This window comes from Narcine bancroftii, chromosome 6, assembly GCF_036971445.1.
Source record: "Narcine bancroftii isolate sNarBan1 chromosome 6, sNarBan1.hap1, whole genome shotgun sequence".
NCBI classification, from domain to species: Eukaryota; Metazoa; Chordata; class Chondrichthyes; order Torpediniformes; family Narcinidae; genus Narcine; species Narcine bancroftii.
Genome location: NC_091474.1, coordinates 139,230,338 through 139,251,532, shown reverse-complemented (window position 1 = coordinate 139,251,532; position 21,195 = coordinate 139,230,338). Strand labels below are relative to the sequence as shown.

The 21,195-nt window shown below is 40.4% G+C and overlaps 1 protein-coding gene across 1 annotated transcript in view; it reads right to left on the bottom strand.

Moving 5' to 3' along the window:
• The window catches only part of sntg2 (syntrophin, gamma 2), a 276,157-nt gene that overhangs the window by 203,430 nt on the left and 51,532 nt on the right, over positions 1-21,195 (bottom strand). Inside the window, exons 3-4 of the mRNA XM_069888098.1 lie at positions 19,057-19,113; positions 18,906-18,963 (exon numbers count right to left, since the gene is read on the bottom strand). Of these exons, the coding sequence (XP_069744199.1) occupies positions 18,906-18,963; positions 19,057-19,113 (115 nt within the window). The remainder of the gene's footprint in view (positions 1-18,905; positions 18,964-19,056; positions 19,114-21,195) is intronic.

Below are 21,195 nucleotides of genomic sequence, written 5' to 3'. Positions count from 1 at the left end.
GGGAAAATTGGTTGGTTGGGGTTGGGTGTTAGGTTTTTCCTCCTTTGTCTTTTGTCAGTGAGGTGGGCTCTGCGGTCTTCTTCCAAGGAGGTTGCTGCCCACTGAACTGTGAGGCGCCAAGATGCACGGTTTGAGGCGATATCAGCCCACTGGCGGTGGTCAATGTGGCAAGTACCAAGAGATTTCTTTAGGCAGTCCTTGTACCTCTTCTTTGGTGCACCTCTGTCTCGGTGGCCAGTGGAGAGCTCGCCATATAACACGATCTTGGGAAGGCGATGGTCCTCCATTGTGGAGACGTGACCTACCCAGCGCAGTTGGATCTTCAGCAGCATGGATTCGATGCTGTTGGCCTCTGCCATCTCGAGTACTTCGATGTTAGTGATGAAGTTGCTCCAATCAATGTTGAGGAGGAGCGGAGACAACGCTGGTGGAAGAGTTCTAGGAGCCGTAGGTGATGGCGGTAGAGGACCCATGATTCGGAGCCAAACAGGAGTGTGGGTATGACAACGGCTCTGTATACGCTAATCTTTGTGAGGATTTTCAGTTGGTTATTTTTCCAGACTCTTTTGTGTAGTCTTCCAAAGGCGCTATTTGCCTTGGTGAGTCTGTTGTCTATCTCGTTGTCGATCCATGCATCCGATGAAATGATGCAGCCGAGATAGGTAAACAGGTTGAACGTTTTGAGTTTTGTGTGCCCGATGGAGATGGGGGGGGATGGTAGTCATGGTGGGGAGCTGGCTGATGGAGGACCTCAGTTTTCTTCAGGCTGACTTCCAGGCCAAACATTTTGGCAGTTTCCGCAAAACAGGACATCAAGCGCTGAAGAGCTGACTCTGAATGAGCAACTAAAGTGGCATCATCTGCAAAGAGTAGTTCACGGACAAGTTCCTCTTGTGTCTTGGTGTGAGCTTGTAGGTGCCTCAGATTGAAGAGACTGCCATCCGTGCGGTACCGGATGTAAACAGCGTCTTCATTGTTGAGGTCTTTCCTGGCTAGTTTCAGCATCATGCTGAAGAAGATTGAAAAGAGGGTTGGTGCAAGAACGCAGCCTTGCTTCACGCCATTGTTAATGGAGAATGGTTCAGAGATCTCATTGCTGTATCTGACTCGACCTTGTTGGTTTTCGTGCAGTTGGATAACCATGTTGAGGAACTTTGGGGGGCATCCGAGGCGCTCTGGTGTTTGCCAAAGCCCTTTCCTACTCACGGTGTCGAAGGCTTTGGTGAAGCCAACAAAGGTGATGTCCTTTGTTTTGTTCTCTGCACTTTTCTTGGAGCTGTCTGAGGGCAAAGACCATGTCAGTAGTTCCTCTGTTTGCGCGAAAGCCGCACTGTGATTCTGGGAGAACATTTTCGGCAACACTAGTATTATTCTATTTAGGAGAATCCTAGCGAAGATTTTGCCTGCAATGTAGAGCAGCGTGATTCCCCTGTAGTTTGAGCAGTCTGATTTCTCACCTTTGTTTTTGTACAGGGTGAGGTCCTGAGGCAGCTTTCCTTGGTCCCAGCAGAGCTTGAAAAACTCATGCAGTTTGGCATGCAGAGTTTTGCCGCCAGTCTTCCAGACCTCTGGGGGGATTCCATCCATACCTGCTGCTTTGCGACTTTTCAGTTGTTCAATTGCCTTATATGTCTCTTCCCAGGTGAGGACCTCATCCAGCTCTAGCCTTAAGGGCTTATTTTTAAATAAGAGTGTATCTAAGGGACAATCTGGGTCCAGCAATGTTTTTACCAAAATTTTGTGATTTGGAGTCTCTGATTCAGAAGGAAAATACAAATAAATTTATTTCAGCAATATATCTCTTACTTCAAATGGGTACCCTCCAAACAATATTACAGGGATAAGTACAGGCAGAGATGGGAATCTGACTTAAATGTAAGAATAGATGAGGAAACCTGGTCTGAACTATGTTAGGATAGTATGACTAATATGATCAATGTAAGATAGAGATTAGTACAATATAATTTTCAATTATATCTCACACTATAGAAATTAAATAAATTAATTTCAGACCTATCAGACCGATGTTTAAGATGTGACTAAGAGGTTGGAACTTTTTTTTTACATTCAACCTACTTATGTTCTGAAGTGAGACCCTTTTGGGTTGATCTAAGAAATTTATTAGAGCAGATTACAGGAATTAAATTTGCACAAAACCCAGAATAATTCTTACTGGAAAATATTACAGGGATAAGACCCAAACTGAAATGATCTAAATATCAAATAGAATTTGTTAAAATTGTGTTGGAAGTGGCGAGAAAATGTATAGCAGTTGAATGGAAGTCTGGTTCACACGTAGGTATGGCACATAGGAATGCAGAAATCCATAGTTGTATTCCCCTCGAGAAAATTACTTATAACTTAAGAAATAAGTATGACATTTTATTTTTATGAAGTTTGGTCTCCATATTTACAATTATCAGATTCAAATCTTTAATTGTGTTCTGCCTAATTCTTGAGACCTGCATTGATTTTCTCCAAAGAAAATTAAATAGAGCATCAATTTATGATCCATGGAGTGTGCAGCACTTTTCACCAATCCATTCTGTTTTCTTTTCTTTACCTCCTTTTCTTGCTTTTTCTTTATATCTCTGGGCTTTTTTCATAGGTGGGTAGGGTTTTTTTTGGTGGGGGGCATAACCATCATAGAGTAAATACTGGACTTACATTTGTACTTATAATTTTTAGCTTGGTAATTGACTGTATGTATGGTCAAAAATTTTAAATAAACTATTAAAAAATCTATCACTACACAGCTACATTTCATGATACAGGATAAAAGTTCTCAGAAATATAAATGAATCAGATTCAATTAAGAAAGATTTCTAAAAGACAGGCTGCTAAATGTGACAAACATGAGAGGGACAGAATATGACAAATTTTAAACCATAACAGAGAAGATAAAATTCATTTTTTTAAACATATATTTATGAAAAATTTTGATGAGCTACAGGAATTATGCAAAGCAATTGCACATGAAATTAATGGATGTGAGGCCAAATGGATGAGGATATATTTCTCAGCTGCTTTACAACAGTTGTGGAAATAGATTGGACAGATCCACAAGTTATGGTTTTACAAAAAGGTTAATTATGATGGCATTAAACAGGTACTTGCAAAGATTGATTGTGAAAGGTTGTAAGCAGGTAAAGAAATTTCTGATAAGTGAGATAGCGAGAGTTAATGGCCAACATTTTATAGTTAAGGCCAAGGCTGGCAGGATTAGGGAATCCTGGCTGACTTGAGATATTGAGGTTGTTGCCGTTAAAAAAAAGGAAGAAGCAGATGTCAGCTGTAGGCAGCTGGATCAAATTAATCCCTTGAGTCATAGAGGGGATGTAAGAATACATGAAAGGAGAAAATCAGGAGGCAAAAATGGGGACATGCAATATTCTTAGCAGAAAATGTGAAGGAGAATCCAAGGAGATTCTACAAATACATTTATTGAAAGAGGTAACTAGGGAGTGCTCTGTCTTCTTAAAGATCAAAGTGATCATCCACTTGTGGAGTCACAGGAGATTGGAGATATCTTCAGTGAACACTTTTTGTCTGTACTTACCATGGAGAACCAAGGAAGTTTGGGAATTCAGGAAAGGGAATTGTGACGTCCTGAAACATACATATATGAAGTAAAAGGAGACGTTGAAGCGGATTAAGGTGGATGTCCCCGAGTCTGTCCAAGTGTAACTGAGGTTATTGTGAAGACCAACAACAACAAAAAATACATGTTCTTGGAGAGATAGACAGGAAAGTCTGCAGATGCAGGGATTTAGTTGAATACACCAAATTACTAGAGAAACTCAGCAGGTCACACAGCATCTAAAGGAAATAGAGTAATCAATGCTTCGAGCCTGAACCCTTCATCACGATGTAAGCAAAAAACAGGCAGACGCCTAAACAAAAAGGTGGGGGGGGGGGGAGAAGAGGAAGAGGAAGGGGCAAGGGGACGAGCACAAGCCAATAGATAATTGGTCTGATGTGGATGCAGGTGCGAGGGTAAAACAAAAAAGAGAAAAAGATTGAGGTGATGGGGGAGGTTGTAGTCTTTCTGAATGGGGAGCTTGAAGAAATGAGACAAAGGGATAAGAAAGAGAGACTTGGGAAGGGGTTTGATAAAAGCTGAAGGTCAATGTTAATGCCATCTGGTTGGAGGGTACCCAGGTGGAACATTAGATATTGTTGCTCAAATTTGTGGGTAGGTTTGGTTTGGCAGTGCATGAGGCCATCCATGGATAAACATATTGGTTTGGGACTGGAGTGTGGATTTAAAATTATTGGAGACTGGAAGGTCTCTGGTGTTGTAATGGACAGAGTGAAGTTTCTAAACAAAAAGGTCTCCCAGTCTCCATCCATCTCTCGGATGAAGTATTGCTTCACTTGCAAGGATTGTTTAGGGCCCCAAATGGTGGTGAAGGAGGAACTGAGGGTGCAAGTGTAGCATTTGCTGCAGTCACAGGGGTCGGTACTCAGAGAACAATTAGGGGGAAGGCATGATGATGAAGGGAATCCTGTCCTTGTTGTATCTTGGGGCAGAGGGGGTCAGGGCGGATGTACATGAAAGTAGAGGAGATGTAGGTAAGGGAAGAGTTGATGGCAGTAAAGGAGAAGTCACATTTTTTTTGAAGAAAGGGGGCATCTTCTTTATCCAATGCAATAGAAGACTAGAGATTGTGCCTTTCTATAAGAAGGGCTCTAAAGATAAGAGATGGAACTACAAACTGATGAGCCTAACACCGTGGTGGAAAGTGACTGATGAGGATTCTGAGAGACAGGAACTGACTGCATTTGGAAAGGAAAGATTTGGTGAGGCATTGTAAACTGTGCGTGTGGGAAATGGTATTTTACAAATTTGACTGAGTTTGTTGACGAGGTGACCAAAAGATGGTTTAGATCTCCTCAGATCCAGGGTGAACCAGCCAAGTAAACACAAAATTAACTTAGTGGAAAGAGGTAGAGGATAATGGTAGAGGGTTGTCATTCACATTGCAAAACTATGAGCACTGCCGTATATCAGGGAGTGATGCTGGGTCAACTGTTCATCATTTATATCAACGACTTGCATAAGAATGCAAATGAATGATTAGCAAGTTTTCCCACGTTACCAAAATTAGAGTGTGGACAGTTGTCTGAGATTACAACGGGAACGAGATCAACTGGGAAAGTGGTCTAAGGAATGGCAGATGGGTCCCAGAAAAACATTGAAGTAATGCATTTTAGGAAATTAAACCAGGGCAGGATTGGTAGAATCCTGGGGAGTGTTAAAGAACAGAGGCACCTTCAGCTGGAGATAAATAGTTCCCTGAAAGTGATGACACAAGAAGACAAGATGGTGCAGAAGGTGTATGGCACACTTGCAATACACAAAAGGGCTTGAGAAATTCAGCAGGTATTCAGCATCCATAAAAAGTAAAAGACCAGAAACATTTTGGTACTGAGGGCTTCATTAGGAATCTGGAAAAAAAGATGGTAAACTTGCTTTCATTGGATGGAATATTAAGAACAAGGGATGGGATAACATAATACATCTGTACAAGACATTGTTGAGATTGCAGACGCATGCATTTCAGGTCACCAGGAGACAATTAAGATAGATTGAATGCAGAAAAGATTCACAAGAATATTGCTGGAATTGCAGAGCTTGAGAATTTAAGGAGAAGCCAGATTTCCATGAAGCAAAAGAGGTTGAGGGATGACAAATCATAAGGATGTGATGGGAGGTGAGGACATCCATGTAGTCACTATCACAAAAGAGGTAGTTCTGGGAAGGTTGGTGGGCCCAATGCTACACAAGTTGTTTGGATCTGATAGAATGCTTTCCAGGAAATGGAAAGAAATGGCAGAAGTCATAGGAGATGGTTTCGTGTCAATTTACCAATATTATTTGGACTCTGGGCAGGTCCTGGTGGGGTGGAAGACAGTAAATGTTCTGCTCTATTTGAAAGCAGAGGTAGGCAAAAGGTAGATAACTACCAGCTAATTAGTTTAAGAGCTGTAGTTGAAAAGTGTTAAAGCTAGCATTAAGAAAGAAATAGAAATTGTTCCATCAGGCAAATGCATCATGGATTTTGGAAGGGGAGGTTATGTTTACCTAATTTACTGAAGTTTATAGAGAATAAAATGAGCAAAGTGGATAAAGGGGAACTAGTAGCTGTGGTATACTTGGACTTACAGAAAGTGTCCAAAAGGTACCCCACGATAGACTTTTGTACAAAATAAAGATGCACAGAGTTGGGGATAATGTATCAGCATGGAGAAGAAATGGGTTAACCAATAGAAGACAGAGACGAGCTAGATGGGTGTTTCTCTGATTGGGAATCAGTGATTAGTGGGGGTGCCACAGGGATCATCGTGGGCTCACAACTGTTCACAATGTACAAAAATGATTAGGACTGATGATAGCATATCTAACTTTGCAAAGACATAATATTGGTAAATCTGAGGTCATTCATGTCTGGAGATTTAAAAAAAAATAATTTGTACTATTAGCTGAATGGTGAAAGACTGCAGCATGTTGGGCACAGACACCTGGAAATGCTTGGACATGAATCACAATTGGCTTGAAGGTGCAGCAAGTAATTAAGAAAGCAAATAAAATGGTGTCCTTCATTGCTGAAGAAATTGAATTTATGAACAGAGAGGTTCTGCTACAACCATACTGGAGAGGACACACCTTGAGTACTCTATGCAATTCTGGTCTTCTTACATGAGAAAGGATATACTAGCTTGGGAGGTGGTTTAGAGGAGGATCATGGATTAAATCTGAAAATGAGGGGGTTAGTTTATGAGCAGAGATTGAACTGCCTGGGATTATACTCACTGGAGTTTAGAAGGATGAAGGAGAGATTATAGAGATAAATTAAATTATGAAAGGAATAGATAACACGAAAGCAGAGAGACTGCTTCTACTGGCAGATGATACATGATCAGTTGAGTAAATTTAAAGTGAAGATAAGAAGGAACTGCTTCTCTCAGAGAGGAGTGAATCTATGGAATTCTCTGCCAAATTAAGCAGTAGAGGGTGCCTCATTGACTGCATTTAAGATACAGATATAGAGATTTTTAAATACAGTACAACTTCAATTATCTGAAATTGGATTCTCTGAAAACCTCAGTTAACTGAAATTTTTTCAGAGCCAAACTGATTGGGGGACCAGCGGACCTCGGGATGGACCTGGTCCCAACCATTTTGGATAAGCGGATTTGTTCTGTAATAGAGTAATTAGGGGTCAAGGGGAACAGGGTAGATATGTGGAGCTGCACCTACAGCCAGATCAGCCACGTTCTTATTGAATGGCGAACCAGACTCAAGGGGCCAGATGGCTTAGTTGTGTTCCTATTTCTTATGTTTGTTGATAAGATGGATTGTCAGTCTCTACTTCATGGTAAAGGAGTCTAAAATTGGAGGCCATAGATTTTAGCTTAGAGGAAAAAAAGTGGTGGATCTGAGAGGCAAGTTTATCACCCAAAAGGTGTCAGGTACATGGAACTGGCTGCCAGAGGAAGTGATAGAGAGGCAAAATTTCAAAGTTTATGTTATTTAGACAGGTAAATGGATAGGAAAAGGTTTACAGGGATATGGGCCAGATGCAGGCAAATGGAATGAGTTCAGGTATGCTTGGTCAGCCTCAACAAGTTTGGTTTATGATTCTACGACTTTAAAATAGGGCAACAGAGATAGAGTTGAGAACTATGAAATCGTTGAAGGTTATACCAGAATAAACACAGATGCCTCTTCCAGGAGCAGAGGGAGAAGGTTACAGATTTACCCTGGTGGAAGAATTGGGAACAACATTAAAAAAAAAGCTGTTGTTATCATGCAGAAATGTGTAGTGTAACAGTTAGTGCAACACTATTGTAGCAACCTCCTTTGAAGAAGACCGCAGAACCCACCTCACTGTCAAAAGACAAAGGAGGAAAAACCCAACACCCAACCCCAACCAACCAATTTTCCCTTGCAACCGCTGCAACCATGTCTGCCTGTCTTGCATCAGACTTGTCAGCCACAAACGAGCCTGCAGCTGACGTGGATTTTACCCCTCCATAAATCTTTGTCCGCGAAGCCAAGCCAAAGAGAAGAGAAAGAGATTGCAGAGCCAACAACTCGGGTTCAAATCCGATGGTGTCTATAAGGAGTTTGTATGTTCTCCCCATAACTGTGCTCCAGTTTACTTTCACATTCCAAAAGTCAGTAAGGTTAACAGATTAATTCGTCACATGGGCACAATTTGGTGGTGAGGTCACTTATTATATTTCAAATTTATTGTCAAAGTACATACATGACATCACATACAACCAAGATTCCTTTTCCTATGGATGCAGATGATAATAAATGTAAACAGACTGACAGGTCAATATAAGAGGGAACAAAGAAAATCAATCAATAAAGTGCACAAGTGAGAGTCCTTAAACGAGTCTCTGGTTGACTTTGTCATTGAGGGTTCTGATGGTAGAGGGGTAGGAACTGTTTCTAAACCTGGTGGTGTAAGTCTTATGGCACCTATACCTTTTTCCTGATGGGAGCAGTGAGAACAGAGGATGTGCTGGGTGGTGTGGATCCTTGATGATTGTTGCTGCCCTCTACTGGCAGCTTTCCCTGTAGCTGTTCTCCATAGTGGGGAGGATTTTGCCTGTGATGTCATGGGGTGTGTCCACTACCTTTTGGAGAGTTTTACACTCAGGGGTAATGATGTTCCCATACCATGATGGAGCCGGACAGCAGACTTTCTGGCACACCTCTGCAGAAATCTGCCAGGGTTTCTGGTGTCATACCACACTTCAGCAAACTCCTAAGGAAGTAGAGGTGCTTATGTAGTTTCTTCATGATGCCATTGGTGTGTTGGGTCCAGGAACCTAAATTTGCTCACCCTCTCCACCTCTGATTCCCCAATTCTTTTATGCACATGAATTGAGTTTGTTCAACAATGAAATAATGAAAAGCTTTTTGTTGGAAAAATCTCCAGCACATATTCACAGCACTGCTGGAATAAAAATAATGCAGATATATATGTTTTGGTTATTAAAGATGCTACAGATATAGAAGGGAATTTTAAAAGTTAGATTTCGTGTGAAGGAAAATGATATTGGTGGAGGTGTGTTAAGGTGACCCATTTTAAAAAGCAAGGAAGTGTTTAAAAGTCATTTGGAGCAAGGAAACAAGTGACTGGTGGAGGTGTGAGCAGGTGACCAGTTTTAAATGGCCATAAAAGTGAGGAACCATGTAGCAGAGCTGTCATTGAGGGAGCAGTTTTCCTTGGAGTAAGTGGTAAGGCTTTGGCTTTAGCTCAATAGACTTCGATGAAACAGGCAAGAGATGAGGATTATAGTGGATGAGTATATTGTTCAACACTTATTCTTGCAAATCAATTAGGTGTTATGACTGTAGGGATAATGCTCTGTATTGAGTGTCAGATGTAGAGTCACTGGAAGACTCTGAGCCTCCCAGATGCCCACATCTGTGCCAGGTGCACTGAGGTGTAGCTCCCAAGAGACTGTGTTAAGGAACTGGAGATGCAATTTGAGAGTGAGGAAGTGATAGTTTGGAGTCACAAGGAGAATGTAGGGATCACCTCTGTGGCTATACCCTCAGCAACCAGTTTATTGTTCTGGATAGTATTGGGGAGGATGACCAGACAGAGGATGACCAATAGGGACCAGATCTTTAGCAATGAGCATTGCTCTGTACCAGAGAGGGCAGAGACATGCAATAGTGATAGGAAATTCCATTGTGGGAAGAACAGACCAGAAATTCTTTGAGCCCGATAAAGATACCTGAATGGTGTGTTGCCTCCCCAGTGCCAGGATACAGAATGTGTCAAATTGGGTCCAGAGCATTCTGAGGGGAGAGAATGAACTGCTAGATGTCTTGTTACATATTGGTAGCAGGGTGGTAATCTCAGGAGTGCTAGGGCTTAAGAAGGAGGAAAACAGCAGTAACGAGAAGATAGTGTGCAGCAAGGATGATAGGCAGGCGACGAGACAAAATAATAGCCAGACACCATGTATTCAAAAATTGCCCATGACTGAGTTGTGGCTAAATGATGGTGCTGAATGTCCATGGATACACTGTGCATTGCATGCATAGGCAGGTAGGTAGAGGAGGTGGCATGGCTCTGCTGGTAAGCAAAAATATTAAATAATTGGAAAGAAAAGATGGGATCAGAAGAGGTAGAGTCCTTATGGGTTGAGTTAAGGAATGGTAAAGGTAAAAGGAAACTAATGGCAGATATGTACAGGCCCCCAAACAGCAGCTGGGATGTTACAAAATAAAAAAAATGGATATAAATAAGGCATGTCAGAAAGATGGTGTTTAGATAATCATGAGGGATTTTAACATGAAAGTAGATTGGGAAAGTCAGGTTGGAATCTCAGGAGAGTGAGTTTGTGGTATGTCTATCCATGGTTTGTTGATGAGCCTACCAGGGGATCAGCTGTTCTGTATTAGGTACTGTGTAATGAACTAGAGGTGATTAGAGAGCTGAAGGTAAAAGGACCCTTAGGAGGCAGTGATCACAATATGACTGAGTTCACTTTGAAATTTGAAAAGGAGGCTCGAGTCCAATGTGTCAGCCTTTCAATGGAGTAAAGGAAATTACAGTCACATTGAGAGAAAACACACTAATGGGGAAGGCAGCAGATCAGCAATGGCTGGAGTTTCTGCATGAAATGAGGAAAGTGCAAGACAGGCACAGACCAAAAAAAAAATGAGACAATTGTGGCTGTCGAGGGAGATTAAAGCCAAAGTAAAGGCAAGAGAGAAGGCATACAAGGAAGCAAAAATAAGTGGGAAGGGAGAGGACTGGGAAAATGTTAAAAACTTGGAGAAGACAACTAAAATGGTGATTAGGAAGGAAAAGGTGAATTTTGAAAGGAGGTTAACAAATAATATAAAAGAAGATATAAAAAGCATTTTTAAAAATTATAAAGAGTAAAAGAGTGACCAAAGTAGACATAGGACTGATAGAAAATGATGCTGGAGAAATTGTAAAGGGAGACAAGGTCATGGCAGAGGAATAGAATGAATATTTTGAATCGGTCTTCACTGTGGAAGCCATGTGTAGCATATCGGATTATCATGGCTCTCTCAAAGAGAAGTAAGTATGATCAAGATGACAAGAGAAAATCTTCTTGAGAAGCTGAATGGTCTAAGAGTTGTTAAGTGCTCTAGACTAGATGGCATGCATCCTCAGGTTCTGAAGGAGGTAGCTGTAGAGATTGTAGAGGCATTGGTAATAATCTTCCAGGAATCAATAGAGTCTGGCATGGTTCCAGAGGACTGGAGGATCACGAATGGCACTCCACTATTGAAGAAGGGAGCAAGACAGCAGAAAGGAAATGATAGACCTATTAGCCTGACATCAGTGGATGAGATACTGTTGAATTGATTGTCAAAGATGAGTTTATGTGCATGTAAAGATAGGCACAAATTAGCATGGTTTCCTTAAAGGAAAATCATGCCTGACAACCCTATTGCAATTTTTTGAAGAGATTGCAAGTAGGATGGACAGGGGAAGTGCAGTGGAGGTTGTGTATTTGGACTTTCAAACATCCTTTGACAAGTTGCCATAGGCTGCTAAACAAGATGAGAGCCCATGGAATTGTGATAGTAGAAGATTTTAACTTTCCACATGTTGACTGGGACACCCATACTGTAAAAGAGCTGGATGGCTTCAAGTTCATCAAATATGTTCTGGAAAGTTTTCTAAATCAACATGTATGGAGGAACCAATGAGAGAGGATGCAATACTTGATCTCCTATTCAGGAACCAGACAGGTCAGATGACATAAGTATCTGCAGATGGACGTTTTGGGTCCAGTGATCAGAATGTCATTAGTTTCAAATTAATTGTGCATAAGATTTGGTCTGGTCCTTGAGTTGAGATTCTAAATTGGAGAAAGGCCAATTATGTGGAAATGAGAAAGGATCTAGGAAGAGCAGATTGGGATAAATTGTTTTATAGCAAGGATGTGTTCAGTATGTTGATGCCTACAAAGGCGAAATTTTGAGAGTGCAGAGTTTGCATGTTCCTGTTAGGATTAAAGGCAAAATTAACAGGCATGGGGAACCTTGGTTTTCAACGGATACTGGTGATCTGGTTAAGAAAAAGAAGAGAATTGTATGGCAGGTATCGGTAACAAGGAACAGATGAGGTACTAAAGAGTATAGAAAATTGCAGAAAATACTTAACAAGTAAATCAGGAAAACAAAAAGCAGACATGAGGTTGCTTTGGCAGATAATGTGATGGCAAATGTTTCTACAAGTATATTAAGAGTCAAAGGATAGTAAGGGACAAGATTAGTCCCCCAGAAGATCAGAGTGGTCATCTATGTGTGGAGCCTCACAATATGGAAAAGATCTTGTGTTATGGACCCAGAGGACCCCAAACCCCAGCAGCAATAGAAATTCACCAAGAAAAATGGTTACTTAAACAAAAGTTACTTTTAGTTATCTTTAAACTTGAAAACAGAATCAGACTCTAACTTATTACTATTAACTTAACCCCCTTTAAATTCTAAGCACACATGTATATAATGTGTGTGTAAGTGCAGAAAAGTTCTTTGATTCACAGTCCAATCTCACCTCACTCGTCCAAGTTTACTGGTATCAGGCAATTTTTATACTGTGCACAGAATTGAACATTTATGAACCTTCACCAGGTTTTGGTGCTTGAAAGGTAAATGGTTACCACTTAGCAAGATTCTTGTCTCTTGCTGAAGAAACTGGCCCAATCAGGGTTTTCCAGATAATAACCTCTTTCTTTAAGGTCATCAGAGAGTTTGTTTTCTGTTTCCCTTATCTCAGGTGAGGCATTATACAGCCAGCCATTTCCTCTTGTATGGACAACAAGGGCTTTGAACAGGCTGAACTAAGAACTCACAACCCATCTTCAAAATGGGGTTATTCCACACCTTGCCAACTTGTCATGTTCCAGTCCCAGCTGCTGCTGTAGAACTGAATTCGTTATCTCTCGCTGGCTTACAGTCAATAAAGATAGATGAATCCCACAGCCTGACATGATATTTCCTCAGACCTTGAGGGAGGCTAGCAGAAATTTCAGGGGCCCTGGCAGAAATGTTTAAAATGTCCTTAGCCATGGGTGAGGTGCCAGAGGATTGGAGGGTAGCTCATGCTGTTCCATTGTTTAAAAAAGGCTCCATATGTAAACCAGGAAATTACAGGCCGATGAGTCTGATGTCAGTAGTGGGTAAATTATTGGAGGGTGTTCTGAGAGATCAGATATACAAGTATTTGAATAGCCAAGGGCTGATTAAGGATAATCAACATGGCTTTGTTCAAAGTAGGTCGAATTTAACAAATCTTCTAGAGTTTTTCAAGGAGATTACCAAGAAAGTAGATGATGGAAAGGTTGTGGATGTTGCATACATGGACTTTAGCAAGGCCTTTAACAAGGTCCCACATGGGAGGCTAATTCAGAAGGTTCAGACACTAGGTATCTATGGAGAGGTTGTAAACTGGTTGAAAATGGCTGAATGGGAGAAGACAGAGAGTGGTCTGAGATTGCTTCTCAGACTGGAGGCCTGTGATTAGTGGTGTGCCTCAGGGATCAGTGTTGGGACTATTACTGTTTGATGTCTATATCAATGATCTGGATGATAATGTAGTAAATTGGATCAGCAAGTTTGCTGATGACACTAAGATTGGAGGCATTGTGAACATCAGGAAGGCTTTTAACGCTTGCAGAGGGATCTTGACCAATTGTAAAAATGGCAGATGGAATTTAATGCAGAAAAGGGTGAGGTGTTGCAGTTTGGAAGGACAAACCAAGGTAGGACATACACAGTAAATGGTAGGGCACTGAGGAGTGTCAAGGTAGGACATACACAGTAAATGGTAGGGCACTGAGGAGTGTTGAGGAACAAAGGGATCTGGGAATTCAGTTACATAATTCCCTGAAAGTATCATCACAGATAGAGAGGGTTGTAAAGAGAGCTTTTGACATATTGGCTTTCATAAATCAAAGTATTGAACACAGGAGTTGGGATGTTATGGTGAGGTTGGATAAGATATTGGTGAGGCCATATTTGAAGTATTGTGTACAGTTCTGGTTGCCAAACTACAGGAAGGATATCAGTAAGATTGAAAGAGAGCAGTGGAGATTTACTAGGATGTTTCTGGGTCTTCAGGAGTTGAGTTACAAGAAAAGATAAAACAAGTTAGGACTTTATTCCTTGGAGTGTAGAAGAATGAGGGGAGATTTGATAAAGGTTTGCAAAATGATTAGAGGTATAAACAGAATAAATGCAAGTAGACTCGTTCCATGAATTAGTAGAGATAAATACAAGAGGACATAGCTTCAAGGCAAAAGGGGAAATGTCTAGGGGGAACTTCTTCACTCGGAGAGTGATGGGAGTGTGAAACACGTTTCCATCTGACCATAGAATACGACAGCATAGAAAACAAGCCATTTGGCCCAACTAGTCTGTGCACCAGTCCACTAGTCCCATTGAACTGCTCTCATTCCATAACCCTCCAGACCTCTCCGATCCATGTATCCATCCAATCTATTCTAAAAAATCAAGATCAAGACCACATGCACCACATCAGATGGCATCCTATTCCACACTCTCACCATTCTGAGTGAAGACCTTTATCTTAATGTTCCACCTAAACCTTTCCCCTTTCAGCTTAAAACTATGAACTCTCATATTTATCTCCCCCAATCTACGTGGAAAAAGCCTACTCACATCCACTCTTCCATACCTCTCATAATCTTGCAAACCTCCATCAAATTGCCCCTCATTCTTCTTCTCTCAAAGGGATAAAGTTTAATCTTTCCCTTTAACTCAACGCATGAATACCCTGCAACATCCTAGTAATTTTTTTCTGCTCTCTTTCAGTCGTACTGATATCCTTCCTGTAGTTAGATGACCAGAACTGGACACAACAATCCAAATTTGGCCTCACCGATATCTTAGATAATCTCACCATAACATCCCAACTCCTATACTCAGTACTTTTGAAGTCCTTCCTTCTACACCATGACCTCATCCACGTGTTAAGCAGACTTATCCTCCCACTTCTATCCTCTCCAGCACATGGCATGGGAAGTAATCCTGAGATCTCTATCCTGGAGGTCCTCTTCTTCAGCCTAGCACCTAACTCCCTGAATTATCCTTGCAGGTCCTCCTCACCCTTCCTATCTATGTCATTGGTCCCTACATGAACTACGACATCTGGCTGATCATCCTCCCACCTAAGAATGTGGCGAACTCTATCCATCTCAGACCCTGGCACCGGGGAGGCAACATACCACTTGGAATTCACAATCTCCTCCACAGAACCTCTCATCTGTCTTCCTAACCATGGAATTCACTGTCACTACAGTTCTCCTCTTTTCCCCCTTCCATTCTTAGGCACCTCACCAGCCCCAGCTTTTGTGCCAGAGACCTGATTGTTATGATTTGTACCCGGTAGGTCATCCCCTCAACAGCATCCAAAATGGTATACTTGTTTTTCAGGAGCCACTGCTCAGCCTGCCTCTTCCCTCTCCCTCTCCTAACTAACCCATCTACCATCTTCCTGTCTCCTAGGTGTAATAGTGTTCCTGCATCTCCTATATATCATACCTTCTGCCACCTGAATTCTCCAGAGTTTATCTATCACCTGTTTCAAAGTCTTAACTGTGGTAAATGCAGGCTCACTATTGTGTTTTAAGAATAAATTGGATAGCTACATGGATGGGAGCGGTCTGGAGGGTTATGGAATGGGTGCAGGTCAGTGAGACTAACAGAATGATGTTTCGGCACAGATTAGAAGGGCTGAATGACCTGTTTTCTGGGCTATAGTGCTCTATGATTCTAACTTCAGGATGAAAGGGTGTCAATTTAAAACAGAGATGAGGAAACATTTCTTTAGTCAGGGGTTTATGAGTCTGTGGATCTTGTTGCTACAGGCAGCTGTGGAAGTAAGGTCATTGGGTATTTTAAGTCAGAGATTGACAGGTATTTGATTAGTCAGGGCAACAAGGGTTATGGGAAGAAAGCTGGGGAGTGGGGCTGAGTGGCTTGATGAATCAGCTCATGATTAGAATGGTGGAGCAAACTCAATGAATCAATGGGCCTACTTCTGCTCCTCGATCTTGTGAAATGGATGGATCAGTTGCAGTTTAATTTGAGAAAGCATGCAAGAAATGGTTATATGATGGCAAATCCCATGGCTGTACAGGCAAGACCATTTAAAGAAAAAAAAACCAACATAGGATAAGAACAATGTTTTCCTGCCTAATGGAGGGAATGTAGTTGCATCAACAATAAGGGAGGTTGAATGAAAGTTTAGAAAATGCAAATTAGAAAGCTTTGTAAACAAGAAGAATATTAAAGGGATGAGATAGGAGAAGGATTTGGGGCAGTCTGGGTTGCTCTTGAATAATGACCAGAATAGTTTGATGGACCAAATAAGGTTCTGAATAGTTAAATGGGAGTAAAATTTTCCCAGTTTTTTCTCATGCTAGACATTTCTGTGTCCACATTGATAAGGAAAGCTGCTTAAATGAAATTGCTATGTAGCTATTGCCCAATCCATGCACAGGTGGCTTCTGAAGAAGTTGGTTCAAGAAAACACAGGATTTAAACAGTATTTTGACTCGCCTTTATTTTTGGAAAGTCGAAACACTGAATTTTGTGACTCGTTCGTGACAATAGATTCTGGTTCTAATAAAAATTTGGAGCAAATTAAACCTTGAAATACTATGTTTCACAATGGCATGATTAAATTTGTCCTCAACAGCTATCATTTGTTAAGATAATCTAGATGGTGCTTTCAATTAATTCCCTTTTGAACTTCTTAATGATGTTTTTAGTGATGAATAAGCTTCTTCCAAAAGCAATGAAATGGATTCAATATTTTTGTGCAAAGGTGAACCTGTGATTTGAATTGTTCATCTGTGCTGAATATGCAGCAGTTTTCCAGCCTACATGAGTAGAGTTCATCGAGTTGTATTGAAATTTAGAAACCTCTGTTCAGTAGTTTTAACCAGTTATTTTTCTTTATGTGGTCAAATAATAAAATTCTAAAGATAAAATTACTAGAGATTTTTTTTTAAAGCAAAAGTACATGTGGGAGAGAATGAATGGAAACAGAAAGAACATGGGGATTAGAGAAATACATTTGCAGACATGTCAATCGAAAGAGAAAGGTAGATAGAAAAGATGAGAGATGGCAAGATGGATAATTAGACGTGGGTTGAGACAGGAAGATAGGTAGAGGTTAAATACGACTTCAACAGGAGCACCAAAATATACAAACGATTTGTCCAGGTAATCCAATATCATGCCCAGTTTTTGCTTCAATTGACATCAAGGATAGGGCAGTTTGAAAAGTCTACCACTTCTCATTTTAGATCATGCTGAAAATAGATTTTACCAGCTCACTAGTCTTTCTTTAATCTAATTCCTATTTTGTAAGAAAGTTATTCACCCTATTCAATAAGATATCCATGCTTCAGTCACAGACTTCCTGATTTTTCATTGACATTTCTGATGCATTCACAATATAATGAAATGTATGACAGATATTCCTGCTGCCGGCTACTTTACATCATTACTATGAGCTCTGCTGTGCTGAAATATAATTCTCATCTGTTCCCAAATCTGCCCGAAGAAAAACACAGGCCATGAATATTTGGTTTGCCGACAAACAGTGAACAGCAAAATAAAACGTATAAAACGTGCAAAATGCCTCCAGGATTGAAATTTTTATCAACAGATAGAGGCCAACGCTGAAACTGTCACTAAAGTCATCCCACGTGTAAAACCTATTTTTCCCACGATGCACACACAAAGATTTTGGATTAAAATAGTTTCCAACTTTGAAGATCTCTTCTTTGGTCTTTCGGAAGAATAACAACAGTCAATCACAATTTATATAGCTCCTCCAAAATAGCTCACTGATTTTTTTTTTCCAGTGTTTTTCAAAATAATTTAAGACCACCTCTTCACTTTCTTAACATTGATCAGTTAAAGCAAGCCTTAGTTGATTTTGTCCAATGAGTAGTTTTTATCCAAATTTGTTTATATGCCAGTAAGGAACTTAGCACTGCATTTTTTTTTACAGAGCAACAGCTGAATTAATGTTATTAATGATGATATATTTGAATAAGTGGTGATGAATGAGGTATTAAACTGACATGTTGTGTTGAACAACACATGGATTAGTCATTTAAAGCTGAACATTTCTGGCAGGCAGTATACTGATATTGATGGAGCACAGGCGTTTTGTTAAATATGCATGCTTTGGGAAAGATCATTTTGTTACGGCTTCTGTAGAATCTTGTGTGAATACATAGCGATATTCAGAATTTCTTAAGACAACACCATTAAAAGTTATCTAAAAAAATGAATAGACACTTTAAATTCATCTACTGCAATAGTCTCAACCTTTAGAACAGTACTGCTGAAATAACTAAATGTTGATTGTTTACACCAAATTTAAAAAAAAGAGAAAGAAAAACACATGGTATTACAGATTCTGAGAATCATCCAGCTGATTTTTTTTTTAAATTTGCTTTACTGCTTTGAGTAAAATTTACATTTATTTTCATTGGTGCTTTGTTGAATGGATTCAGATCAAGTGGCTAATAAATTCCATGGGGGTTTCTATTATCAGGCAATAAAAGTTGAAGAACTAAAATGTAACTGATACATCAGTTAATCAAAGGAGTTAAAGGACAGAGGTGGATTTCATGAACCTTGATGGAAATTAATCCTCAACATCAGAGTGCTGCTTTGAATCCTGAGACCCTGCTGGAATGATTTTCAGTCAACCTCAACAGTATTACAGCACACTTGTATTCCTTTCTTTCTCACAGCAACAACCAGCCACGGAAAGATAATAATTTTTATTTTTAAAAAGGGACAGGAAGAAAATGTTACTTTGAAAGAAATTTACCTGCTTGATCTTTAAATATTTTTGATATGACAACCGGAACACTATGTTCAGCACCTCCCTGAAGAACAGAGAGAAAGCAATGAGAGACATCGTATGCGCGACCACAGGATGTCAATAATGTAAATGAAAAGGCAGAGATAAAGACACTTACCTTAATGCTTAGACCCATTCCACCAACAGGCTGTCTGCGAAGTGTAACAGTTCTGTGCTTTAAAAAATCGTACAAACACTAAATTTAGTGGCATAACAAGAAAAGTCAGCTTTATACTGACAAGAGAAGTTGCACATTCAGCTTGTTAATCTTCACTAAGTCGTATGTTGGGACTTGTACAAATAATTAATTTATCATTTTGTTGAATATTTTCAATTTGGGAATGTAAATAAATATTGTAGAAATTTGAAAAAATTACATCAATATCACTAGGCACTTTTCTAGATTGTTTTATACCTTTGTGAATATCTCTTCCCTATCTTCATTAATATTGCAAGGTAATGAGCTACAAACTAAGATTCTTGTGCAGAAGTCAACTTGTGTTAAGAGTGGCTTGATGATCAGTCTATTTTTGGGTAGTTCACCAGGAGGGAACAAAACGTCCCAATTTCCATCAGGAGAGGCCGAGGTTGGGTAGAACCAACACACTGATCTCTTTCCTGATCTCACAAAGGTATCCTAAAAGATGTTGATACACAGGAGAATTAAGCAGGGTAATGAGCGACAAACCAAAGCCCCTTTCACGTTGGCAAACTGATAAATAGGCCGGTGAACAAACCATTTTGAGATACCAGTCGGGCCGTTCACATTTCCTACTTGGTAGCGCAGAGCAAAGGGGCACCTCTCCTCCAATGATGTCATTCTGAGTAACACATTGAGTGATGGTGGACCTGCCCTCCCAGAATTCCGTGCAGCAGAGAAACCCTCTATGAGCGCTCTGTGCATACAGCCCTTTCTTTATGCCAAGGCACACTGGAAGATGGAAGCTTTAAAGGAAAAGGTGGTTAGTTCCTTGCCTGCCCACTGTCTCTCTCGCTCTCTCTGTCTTTCTCTCTGTCTTCTCTATCCCTCCCCATCTTTCTCTCTCCTCCCTTTGTCTCTCACATACATCTATCTATCCTTGACTATCATATGAACTCACTTCATTGTCTGTGTGTGCGCGCGTGCATGTATTAATCCCCTTCACGACTTTCCCATCCTTGCTATAAATAGAACATGTATGTGTTTTATTTCCACTACCACTTTCTCACCCTCACTATAAACTGCGTGTGTGTTGTCCCGGTTACCATTTTCCCACGCCCATAAGTTTTAATGGGGGGAGGGGCTCATTTTCAGTACTTGCCAAAGGCACTATTTTGCATAGGTGTGCCAATGAGAAACATTCAAGAAGTTTTCCCAACACACACCCCCACATACGTAACCCCCCCAACACATGCACACTCCTCATCTCCTCACCAGACCCAACAGTGGAGCAGATAAAATCAATGAAGAAAATAACAAACAATAAAGATGACCGAATTAATTGTATTCCTGCCACAAGCTAAAACAGAACTTTTGAAGTAATTCAGTTGTTTAATTAAAATGCGTGCATTTTCCCACATTCTTTTATTCTTGTGTATTTTATTTCTGCTACCATTTTCCTATGGTCCTTCATAAATAGTGCACGTATGTTTTATAAAATTGTGGCATATTTTCCCACACTCTAATTCGTGTGCGTTTTATTCCCGTTATGACTTCCAATACTTAGCCGGGCAGGAACAAAATGTCTCAAATGGGTGAAGATTCGGCTTGACCCATTAAGTTCTTCCTGCAGATGCTGGAATCTGAAGCTATGCACAATTTGCTGGAGGAACTTCGTGGGTCAAACAGAATCAGTGGGAGAAAAAGAATGCTAGGATATTTAACCAGTCTTGAGGAAGAATTTTGGTTAGAATTGTTGACCATTCTTTTTCTCCCAGTGTTGCTCTTTGACCAATTGAGTTCTTCCAGCAGAATTGATATCCTCACAGTTTCTGCCAACAGGTGATCATTTTGCTTTAGGTGTTCCTTCCTTTAACATGAAAATTTTAGCTTTCTCATAGACTCTGCACCCTCCAACCTTTTTAAGAGATGGTATATCCACTGGTCAGTTCAGTTTTACTTTATGGAGCTAAAAGAAATCCACGAGTAATGTGTCATCAGTAACTCGCGACTCTCCCAATTTCATTTGATCAAATGAAACAATGAAAGTAAGGACTGATTGGTGGAGAATGTTCAACTGTTCCCAAATATCATGACAGATCCTCACCCACTTCTCTG